The sequence below is a fragment of the Andrena cerasifolii genome, chromosome 5, assembly GCF_050908995.1.
Source record: "Andrena cerasifolii isolate SP2316 chromosome 5, iyAndCera1_principal, whole genome shotgun sequence".
Lineage (NCBI taxonomy): Eukaryota > Metazoa > Arthropoda > Insecta > Hymenoptera > Andrenidae > Andrena > Andrena cerasifolii.
This window is the reverse complement of record NC_135122.1, coordinates 1,016,094-1,034,440: the sequence shown is the minus strand read 5'-3', so window position 1 is coordinate 1,034,440 and position 18,347 is coordinate 1,016,094. Positions and strand designations below refer to the sequence as shown.

The 18,347-nt window shown below is 40.6% G+C and overlaps 2 protein-coding genes and 1 long non-coding RNA gene across 6 annotated transcripts in view; 2 read left to right on the top strand and 1 right to left on the bottom strand.

Annotated features, from left to right (window-relative positions):
- The window catches only part of LOC143369378 (filamin-A-like), a 446,998-nt gene that overhangs the window by 201,131 nt on the left and 227,520 nt on the right, over nt 1–18,347 (bottom strand). For 2 of the 4 annotated variants that reach the window (XM_076813239.1, XM_076813240.1), the window contains one exon: nt 10,427–10,996. The exons of the other annotated variants lie outside the window; for them this stretch is intronic. In XM_076813239.1, coding sequence (XP_076669354.1) covers nt 10,427–10,996 — 570 coding nt within the window. The remainder of the gene's footprint in view (nt 1–10,426; nt 10,997–18,347) is intronic. 4 annotated transcript variants of the gene reach the window in all.
- The window catches only part of LOC143369405 (uncharacterized), a 263,714-nt gene that overhangs the window by 156,239 nt on the left and 89,128 nt on the right, over nt 1–18,347 (top strand). The window lies entirely within an intron of this gene.
- On the top strand, nt 13,623–15,539 carry LOC143368757 (uncharacterized). Its single transcript, XM_076811814.1, has one exon. It carries the CDS (start codon nt 13,719–13,721, stop codon nt 15,537–15,539), a length of 1,821 nt encoding a protein of 606 aa, XP_076667929.1. The 5' UTR covers nt 13,623–13,718.

Sequence of the window (18,347 nt, the reverse complement as noted above, 5' to 3'; positions counted from 1 at the left end):
GCGCGCGCAACCGGTCTTCCACTCCCCACTCCACCCCGCGCCCAGAGTTCCCTTCACCGCACTCCCCTGCACGTCCACACTTCTTCCGCAGCCCCCGTGCTCCCCTCAGAGGACCTGGGTAAGAACCCGCTTTGCCTTACTACTAAAAACGATCAGGACAAAACCGGGGCCCTAAAGATTAAGTGATACAACTTCGATTTTAATAAAATGAAAAAGAAATTGAAGATACGGTTTATCATTATTAAAAGACATCAATTAAGCTCTGCTACTGGATTTGTATTTAATATGTGCTGACAATGCGACAATTTTTAATAGCCTGTAGTAAAGCTTATTTGATGTCTTTTAATAATGATAAGCGGTATCTTCAATTTCTTTTTTATTTTATTAAAATCGAAGTGGTAACACTTAATCTTTAGAGCCTCGCTTCTGTCGTGCTCTGCCCTAAACACAGTCCTGCAAGAGGTAGTATGGGAGCACGTTTAGCGGCCCGTACCCAGCAGGGTATTGGTTAAGACCCCGCTGAGTAACCTCACAACTTAAGGGGGAACACCACTATGGCGGCCGGAATAGTAAGGCATTTTTTAAATTTTTTCAGGAATAATTTACAGTTTTCATAGAAAAAAATTATTACCTACCTTTAGTACGCTGTCTTAAGAGATTATACAAAAAAAAGGAAAACATCCATAAATTTTAACATTTTATTTAATCTTCTAGACCCCCCCACACGCGAGATAGTCGAAGGTGTAAATATGGCACAGCAGGTCCGAAATCAAATTTCACTTTTTTTTTATAAACTATATAAGTGTAGTTTCCGCTGTACGTGCCGATTTCTTGAACAAATTATTTTTTGTAAAATTGGTGCGCTTTCGAAGAAAAGTTTCGAAAATCCACGAATAAGATGGACAGTCTTTCGCGTATTTCAGAAAATTTGCTTTCAATCAAAGAAACCGTACGTACAGCGGAAACTACACTCATATAGTTTATAAAAAAAATGAAATTTGATTTCGGACTTGTTGTTCCATAGTTACACCTTCGACTAGCTCGCGTGGGAGGGATCTAGAAGATTAATTAAAATATTTAAATTTATGGATGCTTTTCTATTTATTTTTTTGCATAGTCTCTTAAGACAGCATACTAAAGGTAGGTAATAAAAATTTTCTATGAAAACTGTAAATTGTTCCCGAAAAAATTCTTAAAAATGGCTTACTTTTGCGGCCGTCACAGTGGTGTTCCACCTTAAGTCACTGTAGCTCGTAGAGGCACTGTACTCGGTCATTATGACATTACACAATGAAACATTAACTCATTCGGTGTTTCTTAACAATATTATTATTTTTCTGGCAAATATTTTCTGGTATTGGGAACATTTTTACTAATGGAGTTTTACTAACGACGACATTCCGAACTATACGCATATTTTGTATAACTTTCCCATCGTCTCCTGGGTAAAAAATTATGTATTTCGGATTCTTTAAGACCTGTGGAAACATATCCTGTAAAAAACTTTCGTTGCCAGCCAGGTCCAAAATTGACCAATTTCTACCATTCTCCTCTGGACCTACTTGCTCATAGCACGCTCAGACTAACCTGAACGGCTAACCGCGCCGCACTTCATAAACGCACATTTCGTTTTGGTGCTTCTCATAGTCAGCACAGCTCCGCCGATGTTAAATTATCTGAACGAGCACCGACACATCGCGAAGTAGACAAATCGTAGTCGCCCCGTGAATTTACGCGGACAATCAAACTTTAAGATTATTTATTAAGAGTTACAATTTGTTTCAATTGTCTGAGTGCGTGTGAACCTATTTTATTTTGTGGCGAATTTTAGTACGTGTAAATTTGTGTTCTTTTTTAAATTTGTTTATCCGTTTTAGGACAAGAGATCTGATTTTTTTATAGTTGGGTGTTGTGTGATTCTGTGTTTTGTGCGACTTGTGCGCGTGTGTGTGTTTCGATACCACAATCGATTACAGTGGATATCATGGAAACAGTGAATTTTAGCGAGTAGGCAGCTCTGGTGCAATTCAACAATACACTTCAATTTTTGGATTAAGAGTCGCAGAAACGTGCGGCCATGCAGATTGTCGTAAATTTCGTCGCAGCTACTCTGAGTTACGTGACTCCATGCTATAGTGGCTGTGATCACCACTATCGACCCTTCTCCTAGCATCACCCGCGTGACACCGGCGTACTCGGATTGCCTGCTTTTGGGCAGAATATAGGCAATCTTTAAACGCTTATATCTAACAAACGAACCGTCAATCGCAATATATTAAATTTTCTACCAGCAGTAGTCGAACATCAGTATGCCAAGGTCAAGGTCATTGGAGGTCCGTCTCCTAAACAGCCATTTTATTAAAATGTTAATTGTTAGTATATCGTTTAAAGAAATAATTTTTTTTTAAAAGTTGTTTAGGTAACTGAATTTCTTCTTCAAAAGTACACAATTTAATGAAAAATTTCTCCTACATCAAATAGTTCCCGAAATATTTGATAAAATACATTTTAGACCCCCAACATTGGGGTCTGCTTTCGACTTTTCAGTCGAAATCAGGGATGCTTAAGAAATGCTCTCTAGAGCAGTTGTTTTCAACCACGGACAAGCCCGCCCGGACCCAGTCCTCACTTCTCGGTAAAAGATCTCGTAGTGGGATACCCTGTTAACGCAGAGACCGTGCGTGGGTTCGTTACAACTGTGCAATGTTGCTTGGCAAGCTTGCAACTGTGTAGTATATAAACACTCCGCTCCCACTATTTCACCTGCTTCCCACTCCGTTGTAGAATTCGCTTGACCTTGAACGGACTTGAGCTGAGGAATACGTGTGCCCGCGCCCTGAAAGGGGATAGTTGGACATGCCTGGTATAGATGATTGGCAATAGAAAAAGTATGTGTTAAATATTTGTCTAAGAACTACAGACTTCTTGTCACAAAAATTTCGTCAAAATCGGCGTGGGCGAGTTCAATATGTTCCATAATAAGACACCAATAGTTTAATAATACCTACTATATTCATTATTATTTATCAGCACGAGTGCGCCTTTAATTATAATAGTTAAATAATAATAATATTAATTGTAGTCATTAATCGATTCGATTAACTAACAAATTGCTGTTCCGATAAAGTGCCTTCATACCATAATACTCTAAACGAAAAATTGGATGTCGTAGATTTAAATGACTACATACCTTGGTTTCGCGCATTCATTATTGTGATGCAACAGTAATGCCTCATTAAAATCGGCAAATTGTTATAAAAATTAAAAACGCAATGTAAAATAATAATGTAACAGAAAATGTATTTATCGTTCAAATCAATGCACGTGCTAGCCACATCGTTCCTCACTATGGAGCAGTGGACGGCAAATCTACGCATCATTTCCAACTTGTGACAGTACAGCACAAATTATTTAAGCAGAGCTTACATTTGTCGGTATACAATATTAGGTCTAATTGTAAGTAATATAAATATCATTCTATTAAAAGATCGCAAATTTAACAATTCTCAATTCATTTGTAATAATCATTTGAATTTTTATGATTGTAATTTAACGGGAAAGTTAACAAACGACAAGTAATTAATTTAACACACGCAAAAATGCAACGTACGTATAAAAAACACATTTATTATTCACAAAATAAAGAAAAAAGTGTTCACGTATAAACAACACCTAAACAATCAGTGATTAATCAAAATATAAGTTGAGGAAATCACTACACAGTGGTGTGAATAATGGAGATTCAAGTATTTTTGCTTAGATATTTTGAATAATAAAGTTTTATGACTCTTGAGACACGTTGTAGTACAAGCTGCGATCGTGAATTGTACATTACTCAACAGAAAACACCAAACTTCTATAAAAAAAAATCACTCACATTATTATAAAATAAATATGCGTTCATGATGTATAGTCGTCACCTTTGAACAACAAACGGTAGCTAAGGTCGGGGTCAAATATATCGGCCGGTGAGTTCGTTTTCGCGAGCAGCGATCGAGGAGAAATCAACCACCACTATCTAACGATCGTGGATTTCTCAGTTGGAGTTGCTTGGCCCCCGAAGGGTATGGTGGGGTAACGTGAGCGCTGCTCGGCTCCGCCTGTAATGTAGCTGTATGGCTGTTGTTTATTCTTAGTAGTCGTTTCATACGTAGTAGTTGAGTGCGTTACGCAGCTATGCGTAGACCACTACGAGATGAATTTATCGAGAAAGAATCAATGTTCTGACTAATAAAACTCCTGAATTTTTCGGACCTAACGCACACCTATTCTGATGTATGGATTTCTACGCTAAGAACTCAGTTTGGCCTACATATCAGAAGCTTGGCGCTACCCCCACTACTTCTGGCCCATTCTTGTTCTGCGAAGGTGAAAGCGAGGTGGAACGAGAGCGAATCAGAGGAACTGAAACCAAGCGCGGAACGGTACGAGACAGATGACGCGTTGATACATACTTTGTCTCACTCCGTTTTTCGTACGCCTGATACTCTGTCCTTTGCGTACGCGCCGGGTATGAGCGTTTAGACTCGCTTTCATTCCATCTCGCTCTCGTCTTCGGCAAGAAAGAAGTGAGAAACGACCGCTCGGAATCGTGTCCCGTCTATGTAGTTAAAGTGGTGGGGATGATTTGCTGCATGTGTGCGTACCTTACGGGCACTATATCCCTACCACCCGACGAGCAGGCGTAGCTCGAGAGAGAGAGAGGGAGAGAGAGAGAGAGAGAGAGAGAGAGAGAGAGAGAGAGAGAGAGAGAGAAAGAGAGTGAGAGCATTAAGAAAAGGAGCACCGAACAGGCAAACGATATGGTGGGAGAATACCCCTCACGAAACTCCCCGGCCAATATATCTGGCGCCGACCTTAGTGCAGTGTATATTGTACTATCATACTTGTGTCCCTCTTTTAACCAAATATTCGTTTCAGTTCTTTAATTGTATGTGTCAGTAATACGCCATGGCGAGGAGCTCACTGCTGTTAGAAGACACCAGATTCTTAGTTTTCACCGCGGTGAACTAACACAAAGAGAAAGTGCAAATGCAAGTGCAACTTGCTAAGAATGGGAATCGAAGTGTGTACGCAAAAGATGCGTGCAGATAAACCATAATGTGGAGCTGACGTAACCATTGTGAAATTGGCAGTTTTCAGATATATTTCTCAAAGTCAAATCACATCATCCCAGGTTGTATGATATTTTAATAATGTTTAATTATGTTTAAAAGAGTACACCTGACCGATTTTAATGGCCTTGGATTATGTTTATGAATATCTCCAAAACAAAATTCGAGCGGCGGCAATACGTATAGGAAGAAGATATTCAGAGTCATGCCCCGAACAACATATATAATTTTGATCAGATTCCATGATGAAACCCTGAAGTAAATAATTACCAAAAAAATATTAAAGTTAATTATTTATTATTCCATTTCTATTGTAACTATGCATAAAAGGATACACTTCACCGAAGGGCACACATTTCGATGACCTTGAAATATGTTATTGGTGGCATGATTTTTAACAACTTTTTCCTCTACATGTTACCGCCATGAAACCCTAAAGTAAATAATTACCTTTTCTTTTACTAACCTGACACCACACCGAAAAAATCTAAATTAATTACGGCCCCGTAAAGGGGGAGGGGGGCAAATCTTAAGAGATTTACATATTTGTTTTATCTTAAATGTCTCAAAAGGAGCGGCCCCCGCGGGGGCCGCTGGTCTAATGTGGCCTCGGCCGCCTACCCATCAACGATTTTTTGGAATATCTCGAAAAATTCATCAGCTTTATCATTTGTTTTGTCCCATGCTGACGCATACGCTGCCATGGGCCCGTATTGTAGGTAGATATGCGGCTGAATACATTGTAGTAGTAGCAACAGTTTTTCGAGAATATCGTGGAAACTAAGACCGAGCGCCGGTAACATGTATAGGAAAATGTTCTTCAAAATGTTGGGTTTTGCAACATATTTAAATTTCACCAAAATCGGTGAGGTGTATTTTTTTATGTAAAAATTGCCGACATTTTAATTAAGGTGTTATTCAATTCTAGTCCAAAAATAGATTAAAACATAAGTACTTAAAATACTCAAAGGAAAACACTATCTAATCACCATGGTATCGAGTTCCCATTTCATTTTGTAAAAATTAATCCGGAGAAGATTAATCCCAAGTTTTTAATACATAACGATGAAAGGAAGTTCAACCTGGATAAGCCTCATAGGTTTACCACTATTTTCGCTGATCTGTGGACAGAAAGGGAAGGTTTATCTTGCCCTACTACCTAACCCGCGCCCCCCAGGGCGTGGAGCTTTTTCAATGAGTGACTCTCCCGAACCATATAATATCTTCACAGGAGAATCTGAGCTGACTCTCCAATGTTAAAACACTTCAAGAGTCTACTAGGAGCGTTCTGTGAACGTGGCGGCGCCAACGAAATTTTATGCTTGGCCAGTGGCGTGCTGGGTCTAAAAATGTTAGTTGTGAGGAGAAAGGGGGCCCACCCATAACTATACATTTTAGTGTAAAAGTTAGTTAAATCGTAAACTTTAGTTGCATACAGTAATAATATTGGAGCATCTATTATATTTTCCAGCTACTAATAGATCATTAACATTTTTAAGATATTGTCTAATGTTTAAGTGGGCCCATTTCATCAGGGGCCCACAGGGCCCACTTGTCATCAGGCAAGCTAACACCCTGAAATTTATCACGTTCTACTGCACGTGATGCAAACCAAACATTATGGGACCTTCAGACAATTTATCGCTTTTTAGAAATTATCGGGGGAACTGACGTCAAAACCGTGTACCAGATAAAAATTCCTGGGCGTGAAAATACATCGTTGATAATGAAAATGTTAGGATGTGTCCAGACCTGAGCCGAGCCCCGAACCAAACGCGCCTAACGCCTGGTTTCCACATCCGGGCCTATACTTGTTATTTTACCACGAACCTCTGTCTGTGCATACCTTGCTGGCCCTGTATGGGATTTTCAGACGCACGCTACGAAATGTCTACGGGACACTCTACGATGTAATCGATTTTGACGAAACTACACTTTTCTTCAAACTACCGCAATTTTGAGAATTTTGCAGAGTTTCCTCCGCACTGAACTTTACTATTTGCGCAATTTCCAAACAAAAAATTTTAGTTTCTTTGTTTGAGGTAAATAGAACAATCGCTATGAACGCGCCCTTAAATGTGTTTCGTTCACTCTACTTGGTGAAGGGTTAAATCAAGGATCCTGTCAAGCATGAAATAGTGAAGTGCTAAATATGTAGTAACCGCTCCTATAGACCTGGTACTAATTGTAAGTAGGTCCTATCATCGGGTATACATATAGAGGACTACTGCATTGGTAGCTGTTAACATGTTGTATCACCCCCTTGGGCACTTATTCCAAACGGCCAAAAAAGTCGGTTGGTTGTCTCATTGTCCGTCCTGAAAGATTGTAGGGATGACTTATAAATCTTTAGAAAGTTGTCGGGATGAGTCTATACGGGACTTCTACTCCATTGAGACTAATTTCCGTACCTACTGATCGGGTAAGACCTGTGTATTTTGATGCTGACTGGAAATTGTCCGTTTAGTTTTACGGGTAGTAGATACATTTCCCTAAATTTTTCGACCTATTTTTTACATGACTTTGTGTAATTACAAGTACTGTTTTCCAGACGTAAAAAAAAAATGAAAAACACCGAAAAACATGCATACTGCATGCAACGTAAATGCAACTTAAATAGGTATCCCGACTTCATATACTCAAATATTCAGAATCACATATTAAGTATTATAAGGAAGTAGTGATAATTTCTGACACTTATTAATAAAGTACTCGGTTCATCAAATGAATTATCGAGATACCTATGGTCATAAATAAACACCTACACTGCGTCAGAAAATGAACCGGATGGAAGATATTATCGGCTAAGAATAAACCAAGTGGTTCTTGCATATAACGTCTATCAAAATATTTTGTAAATTTAAACATTTGAAACTGCTTTCTATTCATTTATTAAACGATTGATTTTCAATTATTTCATATTCCCTTAAACTTTCACCGCAACTATATATGATGTCCCAAAATTGCAGGGCAATTCGGAACATGCAATATCCTGATGCAAAAAGACATCGTAAAGTCCTTTACTGTTTTGGGATCCATGGCTTTGTTCGCGAGATATTAACAGTTGAATATTAGCGGACAAACTTCTGGGCTGAGCGGTTTAACCTTTCAGCTACTGTACGCCACTACAGTGGCTTCTGTGAATGTCATTTTTCTAAACGGTACGTCACTATAGTGGCTCAGGCTGTTGTTAGAACTCTGCCGTACAGAGATACAGTTCCGCCGAAAGTCCAGCCGTAGCTAATTGTAAGAAGTTTGAGCCGAAACAGTTAACAAGCCTGGAGAAGTGACGAAAACGGTAAACAAATTTTCGATGTCTTCTTGCATGAGGATATTGCATGTTTAGGATTATCCCGCAATTTTGCGATACGCTGCATACAACGTGTTCCGCACTCGGCGATAAAAGCGAATTGTTGATGATCCTACACATAGAAATAAGTAGAAAATATAGAAAAATACATATTTTGTCATAACTCATTCAGTTTTCCGCCATCGGCGATTCTGTTTTCGTGCCCATCCGGGCACGCTGTGATACGGGGTACGCTTCTCCCGTACTGTGAGCTCTCATTAATTGTGGCAAGAAATGTATCTCTTATCTCAGCCTGCCCTTTGGGGCCAAACCTGTACTGTGGTACATGCGTACCCGGTCGAAAGTCAAAGTCAATTTTCTCGAAAACTGAACGCATTACGACATAATTGTATTTTATACTTTTGACTTATTTTTTTCACATAGCATCACCACCTTACACTTGTACCAACGGTTACGAAACATCCTGTACACACGTTGACATATATTATTGCGTGAATAATAAAAGTAATTATAAACTGATATGATTTAAGTGCCAAATTAATGCAGACATTAAGGATGTATATATGTACCTTCATGGAGAAAATACTGTATGAATGACCATGGAATGAAAATGCTCAATAGAATGTTCCCCTCATTAATAAATACGATTAGTACTTTTATTAACGGCAAAGATCTGTCCTCATTTAATGGTTTTGATAAAGCACTTGTGGGCCTATGTTCCTATAACATTTTCAATAACAATTTCAATGACCTTGACATATGTTGTCAAGGCTGTCATTCCACACAATATTTCCCTCTAAACATTTTAGTGCTCGGCTTTGGTTCATGAGATATTTGCAAACAACTTGGCATAATTGTATATTGAAATCTGCCTATACAGATGACTGTTTCACAGGCGACGGTATTAGTATTGGTTGGGACAAGGTCAGGGTGTGGCGAACTGATATGAGTATGTGTTAAACTCGGTAATTCTAGTGTTAATTAAAGTTTTATGCGAATATCTCGTAAACTAAAACCGATCGCCAAAAAGTTTAACCCTCGGTTGTCACACCTACTTTTTCTAACTTCGTTGTCACACTGAGTCAATGTGACCCTGCCAATTTTCAACCAGTTTTTATTTAAAAACTATTTGTTAAATTAAGTCTCAAAAATTCTGAGATAAAGTTTGAACATTGTAGAATATATGCCCATCGTAGAAATTTAACATTTAAAGTGTCATCATGCTTTGAAGCAATAAGAGGTCCGACAAATAGTTTTTTGCTTAAAAAAATTGCAGGGTCAATTTGATCTAGTGTGACAACCGAGGGTTAAAGGGAAGTGTTCAGAATGATGATCTTGACAGCAATAGCGATATTGGCCTCATCGCGCGATGCTCGTAACCGCAGTTTCATTTTGAACATCCCCAACCTCACATCGGGTCGCTACCATGCATTACGAGCCCGCATGCGCCCCCCCCCCCGCCCGCACTCACCTAGCCTCAACCAATATTAATACCGTCGGCTGTGAAACCGTCGGTAGTCGTAGTGTTAAGTAAATTTTTTACAAATATCTCGTAAACCAAAGCCGAGTGCCAAAAGTTTAGAGGGAACTGTTGTTCAGAATCACGAACTTGACAACATATGTCAAGAAATCAGGCTGGAATTTAAACTCATAGAAATATTGAAGTTCATAAAATTACCGCGTAATTATGAGAAACACTAATTTTAAGCGAAACAATGGCCTTATTCTTGTTCTGTTTTATTCCTGAATATGCATCAGGAGATTAATTGTTTCTTTACCCACTACTTTTCCATTAAGCTAAATAATTAAACTTGATAAATTAATTCATAAATTATTAAAAGAAAAAAATGCATTTTCACCGCAAGACGAAAAACACATTTGTCGCTATAATTTCTTAGAGATATTCTGTCCGATTCATTTTCACTGCAATGTTTGGGATAGAAATAGCCACTCAGAATTCATCAATCAAAGCAGAATTTCATAAAAACACGATCCACGGTACCGTGCGGTTGAATGCCATCCCCGGAGACCTTGATCTTCGACACATCGGTGTCCTTTACTACGATTGCCTGGAAAGGTGAGCCGGCAATGTGAATATCGTTAAACGTAATATTGATGCCGTATTCGCCAACTTCAGTTGGTAGGTACGCAACTGAACACGTTCCATCACCATTGTCTCGACAATTAATGGCAGCTTCACAAGGACCTTCGACGGTGACACCGAGACCTCCCTGCCCAGCTCCGCGAGTATCGATTACAAACTCTGCTGGTTTATGTACTATTCCATGCGAGAGCCCTGGCCCAGATGCTCGAACCTTTCCAGGGTCAGACCCGTGAACACATGTCAATCGATAAGGCTGATTCGATACTGCTTCTCCACCGAAACTAATTCCCAAGAAATATTCACCAAGCTCTGTCGGTGTAAAGTTCACTAGGTAACCCTCATGAGTCGGCACTACGTGCGCCTTCACGCGATTCCCCGAAGGGGCTGTTATCGTCACTTGGAAGTCCGCTGCATTCCCTGCATCCTGGGTTATCACACGAAACTGCTGCAAACTGTTCACCGGAGCCGCTGCGAGATGGTTTTAAATTCTATTTTTTTATTTCTTTCTTCTCAGTTTGTTATATAATATGCATTAATAGAAATAAATATAATGTTGTAGTTGTGTGCCCGATTTTGTTTTGTTTGTCAATGAGTGAATGTCGCTATTGTTCCATCAACTATTATACAATATACATGTACCTACTATATCTATTAAAACAGATATTTATAACATTTACATAACGTGAAAAGATTAGCCATGGCTTATTCCACGCCAAATTAAAATATGATGTGGTTTATGTGAAATTACGGGGGATGTACATTATGATAACTAAATAGAGTGGTAGAAAGTGGTAATATTCATAATTCCTCCGACACCTGAAATTTTAATAAAACATAGTTCTATAAGTTCCAAGGAACTATAGAAGCATACTTACGTACAGGAAATACGACGACAAAGTTGTAAAAAAAAAACAAATACGGTAGAAGGTGCATAGGACGACAAATTAGAAGTAGTTGACTTTAAATCAAGAGACACGGTAGTGTCTCGCGCCAAGTAAATGCGTAGGGCGAGACACACAGCACAGTGTCTATATTACGCCACGACCAGCTATCAAGAACTCTTCGATTATCGAATCTCAATAATGGTTCATCCGATTAGATTTTGAATGATCTTAATGGGTAGCTTGGGTTTGATTTACATCAGAAAGGTGTCTTCGTTTTGTTCCTACGTGCCTTATGAGCTGAGATATTTAAATGCAAAGTTGCAATTTGCCGAATTTTATGTTAAGAGATTTTCTCATCGTCAAGTGTGGGCAAGAGGGGAATATGAAAGGGTGAGAAAATGTCTCTCAGGCACGTCGTTCATTCGATGAAGCATTCGTCCAATCGCGTAACAAATTGTTGTCACGTGACAGCCAGACAGAGACCCACACAGCACACAGGCGTCTTAAAGGCGCCGTCCAGGCGCCTGGTCCAAGGCGCTCGAGGCGCCTGACAGGCCTGACTTACGACTGTCAGGCGTCTTAAAGGCGCCTTAATCAGGTCTGGATTAGGACTGACAGGCGTCCTAAAGGCGCCTTAATCAGGCCTGGATTATGACTGACAGGCGTCTTAAAGGCGCCTCAAAGGCGCCTGGACGAAGGCGAACGCCTCGTGGTCTCGGCTACGAAGTCCTCGCTGCGAGGCGTCGAAATTCTGTCTCTGACAGTCTGATGTAATATCACGTCAGGGTTACCAATGTAGGGGTTACCCGGCACGTAGATAATTCTAGGAGGCCCTACTCCCGCAGGCGATGCACGTCGAAGATTGGGATGGATAATAATCACTCGTTGTCGAGGAATAAAATAATACTGTATTTTGAGGTTATAAAGAAATGCACACGTTGTGCCCGTACGTGCGCACAAGTGCTTGGTCGTCGAGAGAATACGTGGGCAGCGTGGAGCAGCTCCGTGACTGACCCCCACTCTTCGCTTTCGGGAGGGGAAGACAACGCTTCCAACAACGCGACGCCCCAAAGCGCCTATAAGACCGTCGAAAGTCCTTCAAAAGAGCCTTGAAGGCGCCTTTAAAACTTTGTATAGATGGTGCCAGTGTAGTTACACAGCATCCCAAAGGTGTCTTAAAGACACCTTGTTACAGATCGGAACGTTCAGTCGCTGAGGCCGAAAACATGCCGAAAATGGGCGCTTTTAAGGTGCTGTGTGCGGTGTGAGAAGCACATCTGTCAAGGTAAACGTATCCTAGCTAGTGTCAATGCATCATAACCTGCCAAGTGGCAAATAAGGTAAGTTGTCAACATTTTTTAAATACGACACTAATTATTGTCTAAATTAACAAGGTAAGTCGCTAAAATTTTTTAATAGACTTTTTATGTAGAGCTTATAGAAACGAAGGGGACGCACCGACTTGGAAGTTGTCCGGAGAAGGTTCGACAGAGAAGCATCTTCTTTCGCACAAGTTTCTGGAAATTTGTCAAATAAGGTAAATCGCCAAAATTTGTCAAAGGACATAGCATTAAGAATTAAGAAAATTAAAGTCGATTGCTTGCAACGTAGAACAAGTCACATTAGTGAAGAAAGTACGCTGAAGACACATCTCCCTTGATTCTTTTCAATCTTTTGCGAAAGACATTCGTAATACTTTAAAATCGACAGTAGTTGCCATGCTATTCATTGATGGGAGATTAGCCATACAGTCGGCCGATCGTCGGCCGACCGCTTTGAAGGACTGTTAGTTTAGGGGTATGGTTACAAGCCGTGCCATAAACAAGCGAGACAGCGAGTGACCATTGATGGCGTATTGGCGGCGTGATAGCTGTGAGTCATGTAGCTGTTGAGGAGATTTTTTACTGCGTTTGAAGCAGTTCTCTGTTGGCGATCGACGAAAGACTTTGTCTGGAGAAACCGTCCCGTGCGAGATCAATTTTTATTAAAGGACTATACATATTATTCTCCTCAGTTATTGAGTGACCACCTGATCACGCTCTATCCGTGATTTGCCTTCCTATAATTCAGGAGTGGGATAAAATACGGAGAAAACGATTGTGATCACGGGAAGTGGTATGGTGAGCTTTGTGCCAAATAGAACGGATTGAACTGTCTATTGTGTTGTGGCAGTATTGTGGGAAAAAACATTTGTGTTTGTGCTGTGGTCGACGTGAATTGTGACAGAGGACGAGGATGACGCGTAGTCGCGCGAATTGATTCGAATTTGACTCTGGTTCACGGTCGGATTTTGTTTCCCGAGCAACATGTACAATTATACAGTGGCAGAATTGAAAGAATTCTTGCGTGTGCGGAATTTAGTAACAACGGGTACTAAGGCCGACTTGATTAGTAGACTAGAGCAGTGTGATGCTAATATTTGGCAAAGTATAGCGGAGGAAAATTCGTGGGTAGCCGAGCGAACTGCTCGAGACGAAGAAGCGCGACGCAGAGCAGCGGCGGAAGAATCGACGACTCTTCGAAGTGAGGGGCACCTCCATGTTAGTCAAGCAGAGGTACAGCAGCAGTTGGATGATCCTGTTCGTAGAGAAATGGAACTACTGCGGCGAGAAAGGGATATCCTGCAAAGAGAAGTGGAACTTTTCCGACGAGAGTCCGCAGGCTCGCGAAATCCATCGACGGATTCGACAAGAACGGGAAGTACAGGGAGTATGGATTCCCGGAGGACGGCAACCGATAATTTAAGCATACGGGTGATCGGTGACCTCCTGCGTGAGTTCGACGGGAACGATAATACTTTCTGGAAATGGGAACAGCAAGTGGATCTTTTGCGTACGTCATACCAGTTGCACGAGAATGCATCGCGGGTGTTGATCAGCTCAAAACTCAAGGGCCGCGCTGCGAGTTGGTTTCATTCGAAAGCGGAACACCTCACCCTGACAATTGTCGACTTGTTAGGGGAAATGAAAATTATGTTTGATTATCGACCCACTCAAGTAGCGCTTCGCCAGGAATTTCAGGATAGGACGTGGAAATCTGGGGAAAAATTCACGGATTATTACCACGACAAATTAATCCTGGCAAACCAAGTACCGATACCGAGCGCAGAAGTGGTTGACTATTTAATAGACGGGGTGCCAGACGTTCCGCTGCGAGATCATGCTCGTATGATGTGTTTCAAGACAACGGGGGAGCTGTTGGGAGCGCTTGAGAAAATTTCGCTGGAAGCGCGAAAATCAGCCGATCGGGATACAAAGGAGAAAAAAGAGATTAAGGGCAGTAGCGGCAAGGAAAAGGAAAAAGTTTCTTCGCTGCCGCCGAGGAAGCCTGTGAAATGTTTCAATTGCCAGGAAGTCGGGCACATTTCTACAAAATGTCCAAAACCGAAGAGGCAACGAGGAACCTGCTTCGAGTGTGGGTCAACGTCGCATCGTATAGCTGATTGTCCACAACGAGCATCGAATCGGCGAGGGGAAAGCAGCACGGCGGGGGAGCCCAGCGCAACGACGTCGGCGAACGTGGTGCAACCAGAGGTCCTCAGTGCGCCGTATATGGTTTCGTTGAGTTACACTGTTTTTGATAAAAGCGGACATAGTTGTAAGTATACAATAAGCGCAATGTTGGACTCCGGATTGCCGATTAGTCTAATTAAAAATAGTTTTGTACCTCTTGATGCGCGAACACCGGTAACGGGAACCGAACAAGACTTTTGCGGAATCAACGGTTCACGTTTGCAAATTCTGGGCAATTTTTATCACGTGGTTGAAATTGAGGGTGTTCCGATTAAATTGAAATTTTATATTGTACCCGATGATACAATGGCATTTATGGCCATACTTGGAAGAGATTTTTCGTCCCATTCGTCGGTTGAAGTCATGTTGAATGGAAACCGTGTAGTTACGAGGAGAGTGCAAGAAGCACCGGCGACCGAATTGGATTGCGGGATAAGTCAGACAATGAACATTGAGTGTGTTAATAACCTGAACACGACACGGAAAAATTTACAGATAAATTTGAAACTTGATGACGAAGTAATTAAAAAGATTAAAGATCTGTATAATCTGGATTACACTAAAGTTAAGGAATCGAGTGTGTTCGAAACCGATTTTGAAATGAAAATTGTATAGCAGCATGAGCAACCAATTAGTTTTCGACCGAGGCGACTTTCTTTTGCGGATAAAGAAAAATTACAGGTGATTTTGGATAATTTGCTAGAGAGAAAGATTATTCGACCAAGTGAGTCACCTTATGGTAGTCCGATAGTTCTAGTAATCAAAAAGAACGGTGAGAAACGACATTGCATAGACTATCGCGAAATGAACAAAATAACGGTAAAAGACAACTTTCCGAGTCAGCTTATTGATGATAATATTGATCGGTTAAAAAACAAAAAATTCTTCACGACGCTTGATCTGAAAGACGGATACTATAATGTGAAAATGGCTCAGGATTCGATTAAGGGGGCCGTCTCCGCGGGCCTTTGAATGTGTGAGTACGCTCACACAAGCTAGGAAAAGCGTGCACGTATACGCGTGTAGTAAGCAAATCGTAAATTACAACTTTCGTCCTGGAATCGGCCCGAAGGAAGTTTTTGCGGGTACAGTTGCCTTCAGTAGACATCTGTGCAGGGTGGTCTGGTGCGTTTGAACGCTAATAAGCACCCCACTTTGAAATAATAATGAATTTATGACTCGAAAACTGTCCGAATGAAGCTTCAAGGCTTCTCCGTTGGTGGCGCTAATGGTGCACTGCAGCCATGTAGCACCAGCGTGACGTGTAGGCAGGGCCGACGCGAGGTTAGCTGGCGCCCTTGTGCAAAAAAAATTTTGTTGTCCCCAATTTTTTGCACTTGTTTTCTATTTAATATATTTAAAAGAATTACATTTATATTTAGTTTATGTGAGGTGTTAGATTCCTTTATTATTAAGCGTACGATCTAGTTTTTTTAGCGTCCCATTCGGCTGGCGCCCTTGTGCGGCGCATGGTTCCGCCGGGCCTGCGTATACGCGATGTAGTAAGCAAACCGTAAATTACAACTTTCGTCCTGGAATCGGCACGGTGGACGTTTTTGCGGGTTTAGTTGCCTTCAGTAGACTTTCGTGCAGGGTGGTCTGGTCCGTTTGAACGCTAATAAGCACCGTACGTTGAAATAATAATGAATTTATGAATCGTGTACTCAGGACAGCCCGAAAAATGACAGAATGAAGCTTCAAGGTTTCTCCGTCACCGGCGTTGATGGTATATTCGTGCCTTGTACCATCAAAACCGGTGGAAGTCCAATCTAGCCGATAAATGTAGGAAAGACATAGTTGCCGAGACGTATCGAGAGTCGAATCGCGCTGTTGCCGCATTTCCCCTATCAATATTTTTCCATCAAGGAGGCTTGAATGAATCACGGCGAAGCAGTTGGAGAACAGAGATGGGCAAAGATAATATCTGGATAAAGTCAAATAAAAGATACTACAGTATTGTCTCATGAAACGAGAGCGAGCAAGAGGCACTGAAAGCGAGCGAGGGTGGTGCGAGATAGACGACGAGATGTTGTTTGTCTCGCTCCGTCTTTCGGACGCCTGACACTCCGTCCTCTCCGTGCGCGATCGTCGCGCAGGCAAAGCGTTCCATCTCGCTCCCCCTATCAGCTAAAAAGAAGCGAGAAACGAACACTGAGAATTAGGGCTCTGCTCGCGATACGAGCTAAACGCCGCGCCGGTCCCGACCAGCGAGGATTTGGGCTGTTCGGCGGCGCACAGTGGGGCATTTGGGGTCGAAACACGGCACTAAGTCCTTTTACAAAAATATCGCTAAACTGCAAATTTTCTTTTACAGGTAGTTGATTGCAGGTATTGGATTGATTTATTGTAATCACTATAACTTGATTAGAAACAAAAAATATATAAAAAAATGTTCTGTTAAACGATTTCGTCAAAAAGGCACTAACAACTAAAAAATACTTCTAGTGTTGTGCTACAATTTCGATGGTGTTTTTCAACTTTAAATAAAAACGTGGTTCAGGATATTTCATAACAGAATATGAATCAATTTAGTATAGCCTCAAGTGTCGAAATGAATTTGTTGCGAGATATCCTGCTCCACGATTTTATGTGAAAATACACCATCGAAATTGTAGTATAAGAAAATAATTATTTTTTAGTTTTTAATGCATTTTTCATAAAATCGTTTATTATAAATTTTTTAATATACTTTTTCTAGTTTTTAGTGTTTGTGGATTTACATTACTCTTATTGCTGTACGCAGTTTAACAGTTTGCTTGAAGAATGGTTGATTTATTGTTATGGGTTATTATTTCTTGGTGACTAGGTAATTTTTTCACCCACTCGGAGTTTTTTCATAATTTTGTATTGTCAACCAAACTACGCACCTCTGCAAAGTTTCGAGGGAATTGGATGGTTGGAAGTGGCTTAAAATTGAGTTTCCAGATTTGAATCAAACAAACAAACAAACAGAGGATCGTAGCTAAATAAAATCGTTTAATGGGACATTCCCAAATATCAGTATTGTTAGTACTGAACTCTGGTTTATATTGATAAATTTTTACAACCGTGGAATAACAATTCCGAAGAAAACCACGTACAAAACTATTATTGAAACAGACAATTCTTGTTGATATAAAAGATAATTTGATGTATAGTTAGATGAAAAAAAAGCGGCATATGTTTTTAGAAGAATTACAGCATTCATAAATTTCATTACGATCGGCGTGTTACACTTCGGTGATGTACCTTATACAAATTGTATGCTTTGAATTTGCACATTAATTATACAAAGTATTGCATCGTTCTATGTATAAATAAATACTAAATTAGTATTGTTTCATTGACATGTTTCCTAACTTCACTACTCAACCTCTCTATCTTTCAATAGTGCTATCCTCCTTTACGTTCAGCAAGGCTCTGATGCTAGACGCAGGAATTGGC